This window comes from Panthera pardus, unplaced genomic scaffold (genome assembly GCF_024362965.1).
Source record: "Panthera pardus isolate Hobbes unplaced genomic scaffold, ASM2436296v1 HiC_scaffold_21, whole genome shotgun sequence".
Lineage (NCBI taxonomy): Eukaryota > Metazoa > Chordata > Mammalia > Carnivora > Felidae > Panthera > Panthera pardus.
The window spans coordinates 4577430-4590129 of NW_026526777.1; the positions used below are offsets into that span (position 1 = coordinate 4577430).

The 12700-nt window shown below is 52.2% G+C and overlaps 1 protein-coding gene across 3 annotated transcripts in view; it reads right to left on the reverse strand.

Moving 5' to 3' along the window:
* Nucleotides 1–7522, reverse strand: part of CFAP45 (cilia and flagella associated protein 45) — a 28404-nt gene extending 20882 nt beyond the window's left edge. For 2 of the 3 annotated variants that reach the window (XM_053908899.1, XM_019433325.2), the window contains exons 1-2: nt 7451–7517; nt 1637–1762 (exon numbers count right to left, since the gene is read on the reverse strand). In XM_053908899.1, coding sequence (XP_053764874.1) covers nt 1637–1762; nt 7451–7453 — 129 coding nt within the window. In that variant the 5' untranslated portion in view covers nt 7454–7517. Of the gene's footprint in view, nt 1–1636; nt 1763–7450 lie in introns of all 3 variants that reach the window. The other variant, XM_053908898.1, reaches the window with a different exon arrangement.
* Nucleotides 7523–12700: the final 5178 nt, after the last annotated feature.

The window sequence follows — 12700 nt, forward strand, 5'->3', positions numbered from 1 at the left end:
AAGCGTCTGACTCTTGAAAATAAAAAAATAAAATAGAATAGAATAGAATAGAATAAAATAAAATAAAAATAGAATAGAATAGAATAAAAATAAAATAGAATGGAATAGAATAGAATAGAATAGAATAGAATAGAATAGAATAAAATAAAATAAAATAAAATAAAATAAAATAAAATAAAATAAAATAAAATAAAACAAAATAAAATAGGGGCACCTGGGTGGGTGACTCAGTCGGTTAAGCGTCTGACTTTAACTCAAGTCATGATCTCACGGTTTGTGGGTTCGAGCCCCGTGTGGGGCTCTGTGCTGACAGCTCGGAGCCTGGAGCCTGCTTCTGATTCTGTGTCTCCCCCTCTCTCTGCCCCTCCCCTCCTCACACTCTGTGTCTGTCTGTCTCTCGATAACAAATAAGCGTTAAAAACAATTTTTTTAGTAAAGTAAAATAAAATAAAAGCACTTATTTCAGGAAAATTTTGAGCACAGGAGAGAATTTCACTTGTCCCAAATGCAGTAACTGTGATCCCAAGTGGAGGCAGGGGGATGGCCTCAGTGGAGGCCCTCCGGGTCCTGAGCTCACTTTGCAGGGACGTCCCCGGGGTGCTGCTGCCCCCTGCTGCCCATCTGCCGCCAAGAGGGCGCAACTCAGGCGCGCCGCGGGCCGCGTCTGCCCCCTACTGCCGGCTCAGAGACTTCTGACTCCCTCCCGCAAGAGGCCAAAGAAATGGGCCAGGAACGGGCATTTTTCCCACTGCCCCTCCCGCTAGCCAGCTGGACGACTCCTGGAGAAGGCGGCCCTTTCCAAACCTGTCTTCGCTGCAACTAGGAAACCCCCCAAGGGCCCCAAACAAAAGCTGCCTGCAAGTGACAGTGAGCTCCTCTGATTTTCCCTTGTCCGCAGGAAACTGCTGCAGGTGGGGGTCTCCTAATGGAGAGAGATGGCCGCCTTGAACCTTCTGGAAAGCCCTTTGCGGTTCACGGTGAGAATAGCAAGCGCAGACCCTCCCCACCCCACCGCTCCCCCCACCTGCCCGCCGCCCAGGTGTTCACAGCTGGTCTTTTCTCGGTCTCTCCATCTCTCTCCTGGCCTCCCTTCTTCCTTCTTACCTGCTGCACGTCCCCAGTACCAAGAATATCTCAAGCCGCTCTAGCTAGCTCTCCCTCTCGGCACCTTCTCTCCTTCGCTTCGTGTGGGCGACATCAGCACACGAAGACCTGCTCGGGGGTTTCCCAAAGCTCAGTAACCCTGCTGGCTGAGCCCCCGGGGTGGGGGTGGGGGCTGGGTTCCTCCCTGACGCTGTTCTCGGATCGAGGGGAAACACCTTACTCCCTCCCCATCTGCAAACTCGACCTTGACCCTCAGACGTCTCCATCCTGGGGCACCGACTGGGCGGCCATCTGCTCTCGGCAACAGAACCCCCTCGACGTTACGCCAGATTTTACACGCCGGGCGGACGTGAGGCTGGCAGGGGTGGGGGAAGCCACGAGTCCCTGTCCCCAGGGGCTGCTCGGGTCTTCCTCGGGGGGGGCCGCCTGGGAGAGGGCTGGCTTGCCCAGCACCGGCTGCGCCCTGAGCACCGCCAGTCCTGGTCACTGCCTCCCCCGGCCGGCCACCTGGAAGGGGCTGGGCGAGGGTTACCTTGACACCTCCGAAGAGGCTCTCGTCCACCTCGGAGCTCACGGCTTTGGTCCGATAGCGAGTTTTATTCCTCGACCTGTTGGAAGTGCTGGAAGAGGAACTCGGGATGCCGGCGGCACTCAGCGGCTGCAGGGAGAGGCAGAAAGTGGGGCTCGTCAGCACCCAGCGCCATCTGCACCCTGGGCGAGGTAAACCCTCTGGCAGCCCGTAGTGGGGAGAAGCAGGTGGAAAACCACTGAGGGAAAGCAGCCGGGAAACCCTGAAACGTAGGAGACACCCCACACAAGCGGGGGGATCCTCTGGGTAGGCGCCGGGTGAGAAGGCCCGAAGGAGGCCAGGTCCCCGTGTGGCACCAAAGCAGGGAGGAGGAACATGGGGATGGCAGGAGGAGGACGTCATTGTCGTCCCGGTCCCAGTTGCCCACAAGAACACTCTCTCGTGAGGCCACTTGGGCTGCCTCCCCAGAAACGCAGCGTCCTCTCCGCCGCCCAGCCCCTCAGCCTGAGCTCGGAGCCCCCTTGGCAACTAACACGGCTCTCTGCCCTCCTCCATGTCTCCACCAGCTCACGAGCTTCCGGGGGGGACCAGAGGACACCGAGGATGGAAAGGCACCCGGCCCGCGGCTTGGCGCGCGGTGGGTGCCCCGTAAACTCCAGTGGACGAAAGGCTCCTCTACAATCAGGCAAACTGCTTGATGGTGTCCACGCTGTGGCTTTCACTCCACTCCTGGGACCCCAAAAGCGTGCACCAGTTCTGCATTTAACCACCCGGTATCTCCCACCATTTGGAGAAGTCCTCATCTAATGAGTTGTGAGAGCTACGGCCCATCTCTTCCAACTATAGACGCTAAAAACACCAGATGCACATGAGCCTTCTGAGCCTGGGCAGAGGGCCTCGGCTTCACCGATCGGATCCCCTGAGCCGGAGAACGGAGGGGAGCTGGCGGCCCAGAGAGGTGCTGGCGAAGGCGGCAGCAGCAGCCGCACCCAGCGCCTGGGGCCCTGCTGATAAGGACGCCCGCAGCAGCACCCACCAAGCTGCCAGTGAGTCAAGGGTCCTTGCCAGGCCGGGTCCGGGTTGTGATTTTGGCCCCGGTTCCCTCTGCAGCATCTCCCTTTGTCGCCGTTTTCCAAGCATACTTTCCCAGCCGGGAGCTCTCCCAAATCCCCTCAGTGTATGCCCTTGTACTCAAAGTAGAGTTCTGGCCCTTGGCCTGCCACCAACGAGACTGGCTGAGACACCCTCCGCGCCCAAGGCTCAGCGAGGCTTCAGCTCTGCCCGGAGGGAAGTCTGTCCCCAGGAGGCGGTTTCTGTGAGAACTGGGGGGCGACTCCAGGCTTCATCTAAAGCTGATCCAAATCCCCCTTTGAAGGAGCCACGCGGTCCCACAGTTCTCTAAGCTGAGCTGTCTCGGGGGCACGAGCTACCCACTTTGGGTCTCCCGAGCCTGGGAATCGGCAGCCGTCCAGGGAAACGGACTCTGTCGCTCAAGGTCACCAGACCCTGGGCAGTGTGTTCTAAAAGCTCTCTCCGACCGGCCCTGACCAACCAGACAGCCCTGGGCACCTGTTCCACCTGGATCAGGCTTTCACACCAAATCGGGAGATTATTCTCTAGCTGAGCGCACTGCCTGGCATCCAGTGGGAGCCTCCCTTTACAGCCTCAGGCAGCCCCGGGTCGGCAGAGCAGGCAAGCTTGGATTTATTAAAAGGCAAATATAGCAGGCCCCGAGGATGCCTAATAACAGTCTGAAGGGTTATTATATGGTAAGTGGTGAGCAATGGCTCCCCTTTCCACCAAAAATAGAATAAGAAGAAATGAATAGAAGCTACAAAAGGGAGGAGGAGGGAACGCATTGGGAGACCTGGAAAAGGTGGAAGGCGTTGGATCAGCAGGGATGGCGAGAGCTCTGGGTATAATTAAGGGGAACGGTGTGGGGCCTGGCACACAGTAGACGCTTAGGATGCATTTGATGAAGAATGAATGAATAAAACCCGGCCAGGTGACCTCCACGAGGCCCAGAACACGCCTGGCTCCGGGTCACTGCACCGCTCCGCGTTTTCCGAATCACCGTGGAAACGAATGTATGTGAGAGGGCTTGGAATACAGATGGAAAGTATGATTATTGTTTTGCATTTGTTTTCCCGGTTCTTTTCAAGGGCTCCTGCAGGTTTTTTTCTTCGCTCAGGTGTCCACGGGACTACAGGTTCCTCCAGGGCTGAGATCCAATCCCCTCTTTCCTGCGCCCTTGGGACCCGGGTCCAGAGGAAGTCACTCAAGAGATACGAGAGCCTGCCTGAGCCTAGAAGGCAGATGAGAGGAAGGAAAAGAGATGACCACAGGAAAGTGGCCCCTGGGCAGGGCAGAGGGAAGCACTGAGCTCTCTAGGGTTGGGTGGCTGAGAAACCTCACGGGGGAAATGCTGACTTTGAAGCCACAAGCCACGCACCATGGTCAGCACAGCCAGTTTCGCCAAGAGTAACAAGGACTAGGGAGGTCACCGTGTAAAAGCACTAGGAAAAATGAAGAACCAAGCAGAAACGGAAAGTTAGATCCCTCTAGGCCAGAGACGGTAGCCAAAAGGTTCTTTCAGGAAGTGAAGGGCTGGCTTTATTTCTTGCATGACCAAATAAATATCCCCAAGAAGCTGAGCGGAGCCCACGGGGGGAGGCGGCTTCCGAAGGAAGGGAAGGAAGAGAGACCGTTAAAACTGGCTATAGCTGGGGAGGCAAGAGCGACTGGGAGGCTCGGGGACCGATAAAAATGCCAGCCCCGCTTTGATATTTTCATCTTGCTGACCTAGCTCACTCTCTCTCTCTCTCTTCAAATACCATCCCACCCCAGGACCACAGGAATTTGGCCTCTGCTAGGAATCTGGGGAGAGACTCTGATGCAGAAAGATTAGCTGGTCAGTCGGATGGCTTTCACTTTGTCATCGATACAGGACAATCTCCATAATACATCAACTTTTGCAGAAAGCAGGTTATAAGAAACGTGCAAGTTATTCCTGCGGAAATGTGTGTTTGGAGGGTACACGCCCAGAATGCGTATCCACAAAAATGTTGGACAGAAATTTGGGGTGACCATTAGTATCTTAAGACGGTTCTTGTAGTGGATAGTTTTCTGCCGTGGAGCAGGTAACTATTTTTGTAGGTAACACACTGTATTTATTTGAGAACAAAACAGGGCCGTGGGCCTGATGCTCTGACTCTGAACACAGAAAAGTGACGCCCTTAAAAACTTCGGATCTGGTACGTTCAGCTCAAATCCAGCAAGACAGCTGAAGCATGGATGACGCGGACGGCTGTGGACTTTCTCTGTCCTGTTACACCTGTCAGCTGAACAAAGACCTTTCACGCCCTCTCCTGGACGTGCTCTCCACCCCGGGTTCCAGTCCCTCTTTTCATACAGGTTCGCACCACAGGCCGGCAAATGCAGGCTTCCAGCTCTTGGCCCGATTCTATTTCCCCTTCTGTGGCCTTTGGTGGCCAAGAAGGTGGGGATGTCCACGCACCAGGCACCTGCCTTTTGCTGCGTGATCCACTCAGGCCACCTCTTTCGCCAGCCGGGACACAAGGTTGGCCATCTGTGTGATGCCATCCGAAGGTGGCATCCTGGTCAGTACTGAGGTCCCAACCCTCCTTCTGAAGGGTATTGCTGTTTATTATTTTTGCAAGAGTCCTGGAAATCTGCCTAAGTGTGACCCCTGCCTTCCTGCGGCCATCAGCACCCCTCCCAACCTCCCCACTCCTCCAAACACTCTCCGAAGCTAGTGAGCAGCACCATACACGCGTGCGAGCGTGCGCACACACACACACACACACACACACACACACACACACAAGGCCTGCCGAAAGAGCAGAGATCACTCACTTGACCCACTACTTCTCAAAGGTGCCCACATGCCCAGTCCTGTCCAAGGGATTTCAGCAGGCCAACCCCGACCCTGAGTGGCCCTTAGGTGAGGAATCCCTCATCTGAATCCTCTAAAGACGACAATTCTGGGGGCACCTGGGGGGCTCAGTCGGTTAAGCATCCAACTCTTGATTTCGGTTCAGGTCATGATCTCCTGGTTCCTGAGTCCCAGCCCTGAATCAGGCTCTGTGTTGACAGTGCGGAGTCTGCTTGGGATTCTCTGTCTCCCTCTCTCTCTCTCCCTCTCTCTCAAAAATAAATACATAAACATTAAAAAGTTTTTTGGGGGGTGCCTGGGTGGCTCAGTCTGTTGGGTGTCCGACTTCGGCTCAGGTCACGATCTCGCGGTCCGTGAGTTCGAGCCCCGCGTCGGGCTCTGTGCTGACGGCTCAGAGCCTGGAGCCTGCTTTGGATTCTGTCTCCCTCTCTCTCTACCCCTCCTCCGTTCATGCTCTGTCTCTCTCTGTCTCAAAAATAAAAAAACATTAAAAAAAAATTTGAGACCACAAGCCTAGTTTAAGTGCAATTCCCTGATTAATTTGCACTTGAAATATGAAAATTTTAAAACAGGAGAAAAAGGAACGAACATTCACTGTATGCCCTTAGATGCCAGGTGTGATGATAGGCCATCACAGACAGACCCATACCCTGTGCTCACAAGCGCTGAGGACAGCTTGGAATAAGTATGCCTGATAAAAGGGATAAATGAGGGGCGCCTGGGTGGCTCTGTTGGTTGAGCGTCTGACTTTGGCTCAGGTCGTGGTCTCGCGGTTCGTGGGTTCGAGCCCGGTGTTGGGCTCTGTGCTGACAGCTCGGAGCCTGGAGTCTGCTTCGGATTCTGTGTCTCCCTCTCTCTCTGCCCCTCCCCTGCTCATGCTCTGTCTCTCTCTGTCTCTCAAAAATAGATAAATATTAAAAAAAGAAAAGAAAAGAAAAAAGTGATAAATGAAAGGGGATCCCCCACTACAATACCCCAAGGAATCCTCGGATATGGGGAGCTGCTCTTTGTTGGAGACTTGTTTGTTTTATAATTAACAAACCTCTTCTGAAATTCCTACTTGGGGACGCTGCATTTGAACCACTGAGCCCTAGAAAAGCAGGGTGACCTATGGGCATGAAACGTGTCTATGGTACACCCAGGGCAGCTGGTGTGCCCCAGAAATTCTAAGGTTATTTCCCACACCCAACCAAGGCTCCATCGCCTGTCCTCTGTCCCTCGCCCTTATCCGTCAGGGACCAACACAGTCCTCACCGAAACCCAGACACCCTTCTCAGCTCCTCCCAGGCCTGGTGCACCTGTCAACGTTCAGGACTCTGTGATCCTTCCCACCTTCAGGACTCCGTGATCCTTCCCACCCCGGGGAACCCCCAGGCCTGCCACAGCCGACCCAGTCCCTCTCCAGGGCTTTTCAAACCTTTCATTCACAAATGTTTGTTGAGTACCTGCTGACCTAGGTGACTTGGTGTCATGACTAGACTAGACACAAGACTAGACTAGACAATGACTAGAGTGCATTGTCACTCTGCTAATCGGTGGCCGAACAGGTGCTATCACCCGTCACGTGGCCTCCTCACCAGTGGTTTTCCCACATCACGGTCCACAGTCCCCAGCCAGTGGGGTCCCTAGCCTGAAGGACAGGGACGAGAACATCCCTTTCTCCGCAGCTCCCCGGCTCAGCACCACCCCACGCTTTCAATCCCTAGCGACCCCACCCATCATTCCTCCTTTGGAGACCCCTCAGGACTTCCCTTATTTCTTCTAGCCGCGCCCCTGGGCCTTCCTGACCCCAGACCTCGACACCACTTCTGCGCTCCCCAGCACCCCGCCCTCCCCGCTCGGAACCCCAACCCAGTTCAGGACACCTGAGGCCCCCCTCCTTGGTTCTCCCGGGACCTCACCATCTCAGCCGCAGGCTCTGGCTGCGCGCCTCCGCCGCCTCCAAAGCCCACACCGCCACCAGGGCGCTGGATGTTGATGCGTTACCATAGCAACAAGAGCGCGCGGGCTCCGGCCCCGCCCCCGGCCCTGGCCCCGCCCCTCGGCTCCCGCGGACGCACCCGGCGTCGGGCGCGGTCTGGGGACCCGAACCCCTGCCCCGAGTGGGAACCGTGACCCGCAAAGGCTGAGCCGCGCGGGCGCCCCCGGCTCTCCTCTCCGGCTCTGGCTGGACCGTAGGGTCGGAACCCGAACCCTCAGGGGCCTGGCATAGGCCCAGGACGTCTAGCAAACGGCCCTCCTGCAAGAGCCAGGCCCCGGGACACCCCCTGGGTTACCATGGTTACCGTTGCGCCGGTGCCCCGGAGGTGCCCGCCAACCGTGGATCAGAAGAAACAAGTTTCACAACAGGAGAGAGTCTGGTTAGACCACAGAAGACTTCCCGCCCTGAGGATGTGTGTGTCATTTCAGGAGCAGTTCCTTGAAGTGTGGGGCCTCTGACCTCCAGCTCGGAGACCGGGGAGTTTATTCAGAAAAGAAAAACGCATGCCCTGTCGACTGTCTGAATGGAAATCTACGGAACCGGCTTTGGGAAACCTGCCTTTTAACCGCTCCCCAGTTTGTGCATGGACTGTTCTAGAAGTGTTTTTAGAAGTTTGATGATTTTCCCAGTCTGGTTTGGCCTCTTATACCTCCCCAACCTGCAGGGACGAAACTGAACCGGCCCCGGGCAGTCTGTGTGCCCCAAGCCTCACAAAGCCTCTGCACCGTCCAAGTACGTTTTCTCCTCCAGGCCCGGTGAGCAGAACGGGGGCCGAAGCGCCATGATGACTCTGTGACCCTGTGAGCCGCTCTCCCCCTCGCCAACCTCTCCCCGGTCCCTGGCAGCCTGCCGGTCCGAAGCTCACTGCCACTTGACTTCTGTGCTGCAAAGCCACAGGGTGCATTCGAGACACTCTCTGGGCTGAAGGGTTGTCTGCAGGGGCACCAGCGCTGTTGACAGGCCCCGGGGAACGCGGGAAGGGAGCTGGGGTCACCTCTAGTTGTTCTTAAAAGGACCTACTCCAGCAGGCTCCACATTCTTTCTCTGGAGTTCCCAGCCTTGTCTCCTTTGGGATCCTCAGAAGAACAAGGGGGGGTGGGGGGGAGGCGGTGGCCACAGCCTTGGAGGTGGGATCAGGGTTGGGGGTGATCAAAGCTAGCATACCCCGCAGGCCCGAAAGGGGGAGCACGACCCGGCCCGCAGTCAAGTGGGGGAAGGACTTTTCCAGGCACCTCTCCTCTCCCAGCCTCTTCCCAGCAGCCCCAGGAGGAGCCATGACGAAGTCAGCAGCCTGCTGACTGCTGGCTGATGCTTCCCGTAAGTCCACCGAACCCTCATCCCTGGGGGGTAATTATCCGCATCGCCAAAGAGGAGACTGAGGCCAAGAGAGATCACTGTCCAAACTCACAAGTCTGTGTTCTCTTCTCAACCCAGGCCGCCTCTCTGAAGGAAAGGTGTCAAGTCAAGGCAGGAAGGACAGGGTGACAGTAGAGTGTCAGGGAATCCCCTGCCAGGCTTTCTCTGAATATACCCCAAAGCTCTCAGTGCCTAAGTTTCAGGACTTGCCTGAGCAGGAGCCCTTGCAAGACTCACATCAGGGCTCGCAGCTATGTGTCTGCTTGGCCGTGTGTTTTGTAGATTTTTGGATTTCTGTGAAACCTGTGTGTGTGGTTCTCCATCAGCTGCGATAGTGAAGTTGTTGCCTACTGTCCTGCTGGCGGAATGGGTGCCTGGAACATTCCCTCTGCCGGCCTGCCACGCCACCTCACCTCACGCCAGGACCCGGAAAGTGCCAGCCATATTCTCGGTGGGAATAGGTGCTGTGGCACCCAACACCAAAAGTACGTGCAAAGCGGAAGAAAAACAAGGGTTGACACTGTTTAAAAAGCCAGAAGCCAGTGTGTGAAAAACTTCCAATACCTCCCATCGTGTGATATTGTAAGTAGAGATGCTGTTCTTCTCACTGCCTGGCCAAAACGGAAGTTCTCTCTGGCCAGGAAGAGACCCAGTAATGCAGCAAATATAATTATGAACACATCGTACGCCTCACCAGAGAGAAAGCTGCCTCCAGAGGACCTAAACTTGTCGGCCACTTCTGTTTTTCCAACAGTGATAGGGGTTTTCCTTTTTACATTCTTCTCTGAGATAATCTCAAACACAGAAGCCCACTTGAACTTTTCTGAGTAGAAGGAAACAGTCTTTCCATTTAAAAACGTTTCAGGCCTTGTGTATTAGTTTTCTACTCCTGCTCTAGCAAACCACCACGAATTTCCTGGCTTAAGACAGCACAAGTATATTATCTTACCGTTGAGGAGTTCTCACTGGCCTAAAACTAAGGTGTCAGCAGAATTGCGTTCCTTACTTACCAAGGCTCTAGAGTGAATCCTTAATCCAGTTTCTGAAGTCCGCCATATTCCTTGGCTCGTGGCCCACTTCCTCCATCTTTAAAGCCAGTAGCCTTTCGTCTCTGAGCACTCTACATGAGTCACGTTTCCTTCTACTGGGAAAGTGTCTCTGATTTTAAGGACTCCTGTGATTAGATTAGGTTGAGCTCACCAGGATAACCCAAAAGAATCTTCGCATCTCAGGATCCTTAACAGAGCCATATCTGCAAAGTCGTCTTACCGTGTAAGGTAAATATTTAGACATTTTTGGAATTGAGAGATGTTTGGAGGAGGGGAGGTGCCTACCACACCTTGCCAGGTAACAGTGACCTTTTAAGGATCTGAAACATTTCTTGGGAGACAAACACAAAATACAAAATGCAAAAAAAAAAAAAAAAAATTATTCAAAAAGTTGTTACAACTTGAACATGCTTTTTTTTTAATATGAAATGTATTGTCAAATTGGTTTCCATACAACACCCAGTGCTCATCCCAACAGGTGCCCTCCTCAATGCCCATCACCCACCCTCCCCTCCCTCCCACCCCCCATCAACCCTCAGTTTATCGTGCCTTTCTGAACTGCATCTTGGAAAGTCTCTTTGAAGATTTAATATAATACAAGTGAGATTTAACAGATATGGGCAGATGTCAAGAGTACATCCTCTTCAGGACGCCTGGCAGGCACAGTGGGAACAGCCTGTGACTCTTGATCTCAGGGTCGTGAGTTTGAGCCCCACACTGGGCACAGAGCTTACTTAATTTTTTTTTTTAATTTTTTAAAGAGAGTACATTCTCTTTCATCAACTTTAAATGTATGTGTTGAAGAACAGAAAATTTACTTTAAAATTAATGAGCTTGAGGCTCCTGGGTGGCTCAGTTGGTTGAGCATCCGACTTCGGCTCAGGTCATGATCTCACAGTCTGTGAGTTCGAGCCCCGCGTCGGGCTCTGTGCTGACAGCTCAGAGAGTGGAGCCTGCTTCGGATTCTGGGTCTCCCTCTTTCTCTGCCCCTCCCCTGCTCCTGCTCTGTCTCTCTCTGTCAAAAATAAATAAACATTAAAATTAATTAACGAGTTTATTCTGTACAGAAAAGGAAACGATCAGCAAAATGAAAAGGCAGCCTATTGAATGAGAGAAAATCACGTAGTCTCCCTCTCTCTCTGCCCCGTCTCTCTCTCTCTCTCTCAAAAATAAATAAACATTAAACATTTCTTAATAAAATAAAATAAAATAAAATAAAATAAAATAAAAATAAACAATAAAATTCTCTCTCAAAAAAAAGAAAAAGGAAAAAATGTGGTATATATAGACAACAGAATGCTAGTCAAACAATAAAAAAAAAGAGTGAAATCTTGCCATTTGTGATAATATGGATGCGTCTTCAGGGTATTATGCTAAGTGAAATAAGTCAGACGGGGAAAGACAAATGATATGATCTCACTGTTGGGGGAGGCCATCAAAGACCTGACCTCGGTTGACCCATGAGCTGGACCCGGGCAATCCGAGGCTCCTTAGCCCCTCCTCTGTCCTTGGTTTATGGTTCCGCTTGGCTTTCCCCCTCCCAGAGGCTGCTCCAAGGACACAGCCTTGAGATAATGATGCGGCCCTGAGAGCATCTGGCCAGTATATGTGACCGAACCCCGTTAAGCCTTCTATATAAACTATTACGATTTGGGGGAAGCGGGGCAGGATCTACTAGTCTGGCTCCCATCCTCGTACGTAAGTTCCCTCACTAGTCAACCTGCCACCTTCCAACCTGCAGTGCTCATTTCTTTCTTTGGTCTCTCTCTGTCCTCCACATACAGGGCCAGTTTGAGATTCCATCCGGGAAACTCCTGAGAGGGTGGCAGAACAACACTCACTTCTGTGTAGAATCGAAAACAACAACAAAGAAACAAAACCCAACTCAGGGATACAGAGAACAGATGTGCGGGGATCTGTGTGGCTACACGTGGGGAGTCAGGGCTGGGGGAATTGAGTGAAGATGGTCAAAAGGCACTAGTTTCCAATTATAAGACAAATAAGTCATGGGGTGTAATTATAACATGATGGCTATAGTTAATAATACTCTATTGTCTATTTGGAAGATGCTAAGAGAGGCGATCTTAAAATCTCTCATGATAAGAAAGGCAACGGATGTTAACTAGATGTACAGCCGTGATCGGTTCTCAATAGATACAAATACTGCATCATTATGTTGCCCACCTGGAACTGATACAATGTTATGTGTCAATCATATGCCAACAAAAGTACTTAATAGGTTTATGAAACAAAAGTGGTGAAAATGAGCCATGAAATCAGGACAAATTATTTTGAAATTGAGAAGTAAATTGGAGCAAAAGTTCTATCAAAAAAGGCAATTCAATAAGAGAAATAGAGTTTGAATAAACAGGCACTTGGATTGTTTAATAATCCAACTAACAAGAAGAAAATCATAGGAACACACTGGGAATATCTTACATTTCTTACTGGTTTGACATAAAATATTGCCATTGATAGAGCTTGCAAATTCGACAATTATAAAAATTGCTATTTCGCCCACAGCAAACCGTGAGATGAAAGAAACATCCTAATCTATTAATAATAATAAAAGTGTCGATCAACCCCTATCAGAGGAAAGAATGAGTTATCACTGTATTCTGTCTGTGTAAAATAATGTTATAAAATCACTGTCATTTGGAGAGACAAAGAACAAATAGCCCGATGGGGCCCCTGGGTGGCTGAGTCAGTTAGGCATCTGACTTCCGTTCAGGTCGTGATCTCACAGTTCATGGGTTGGAGCCCCG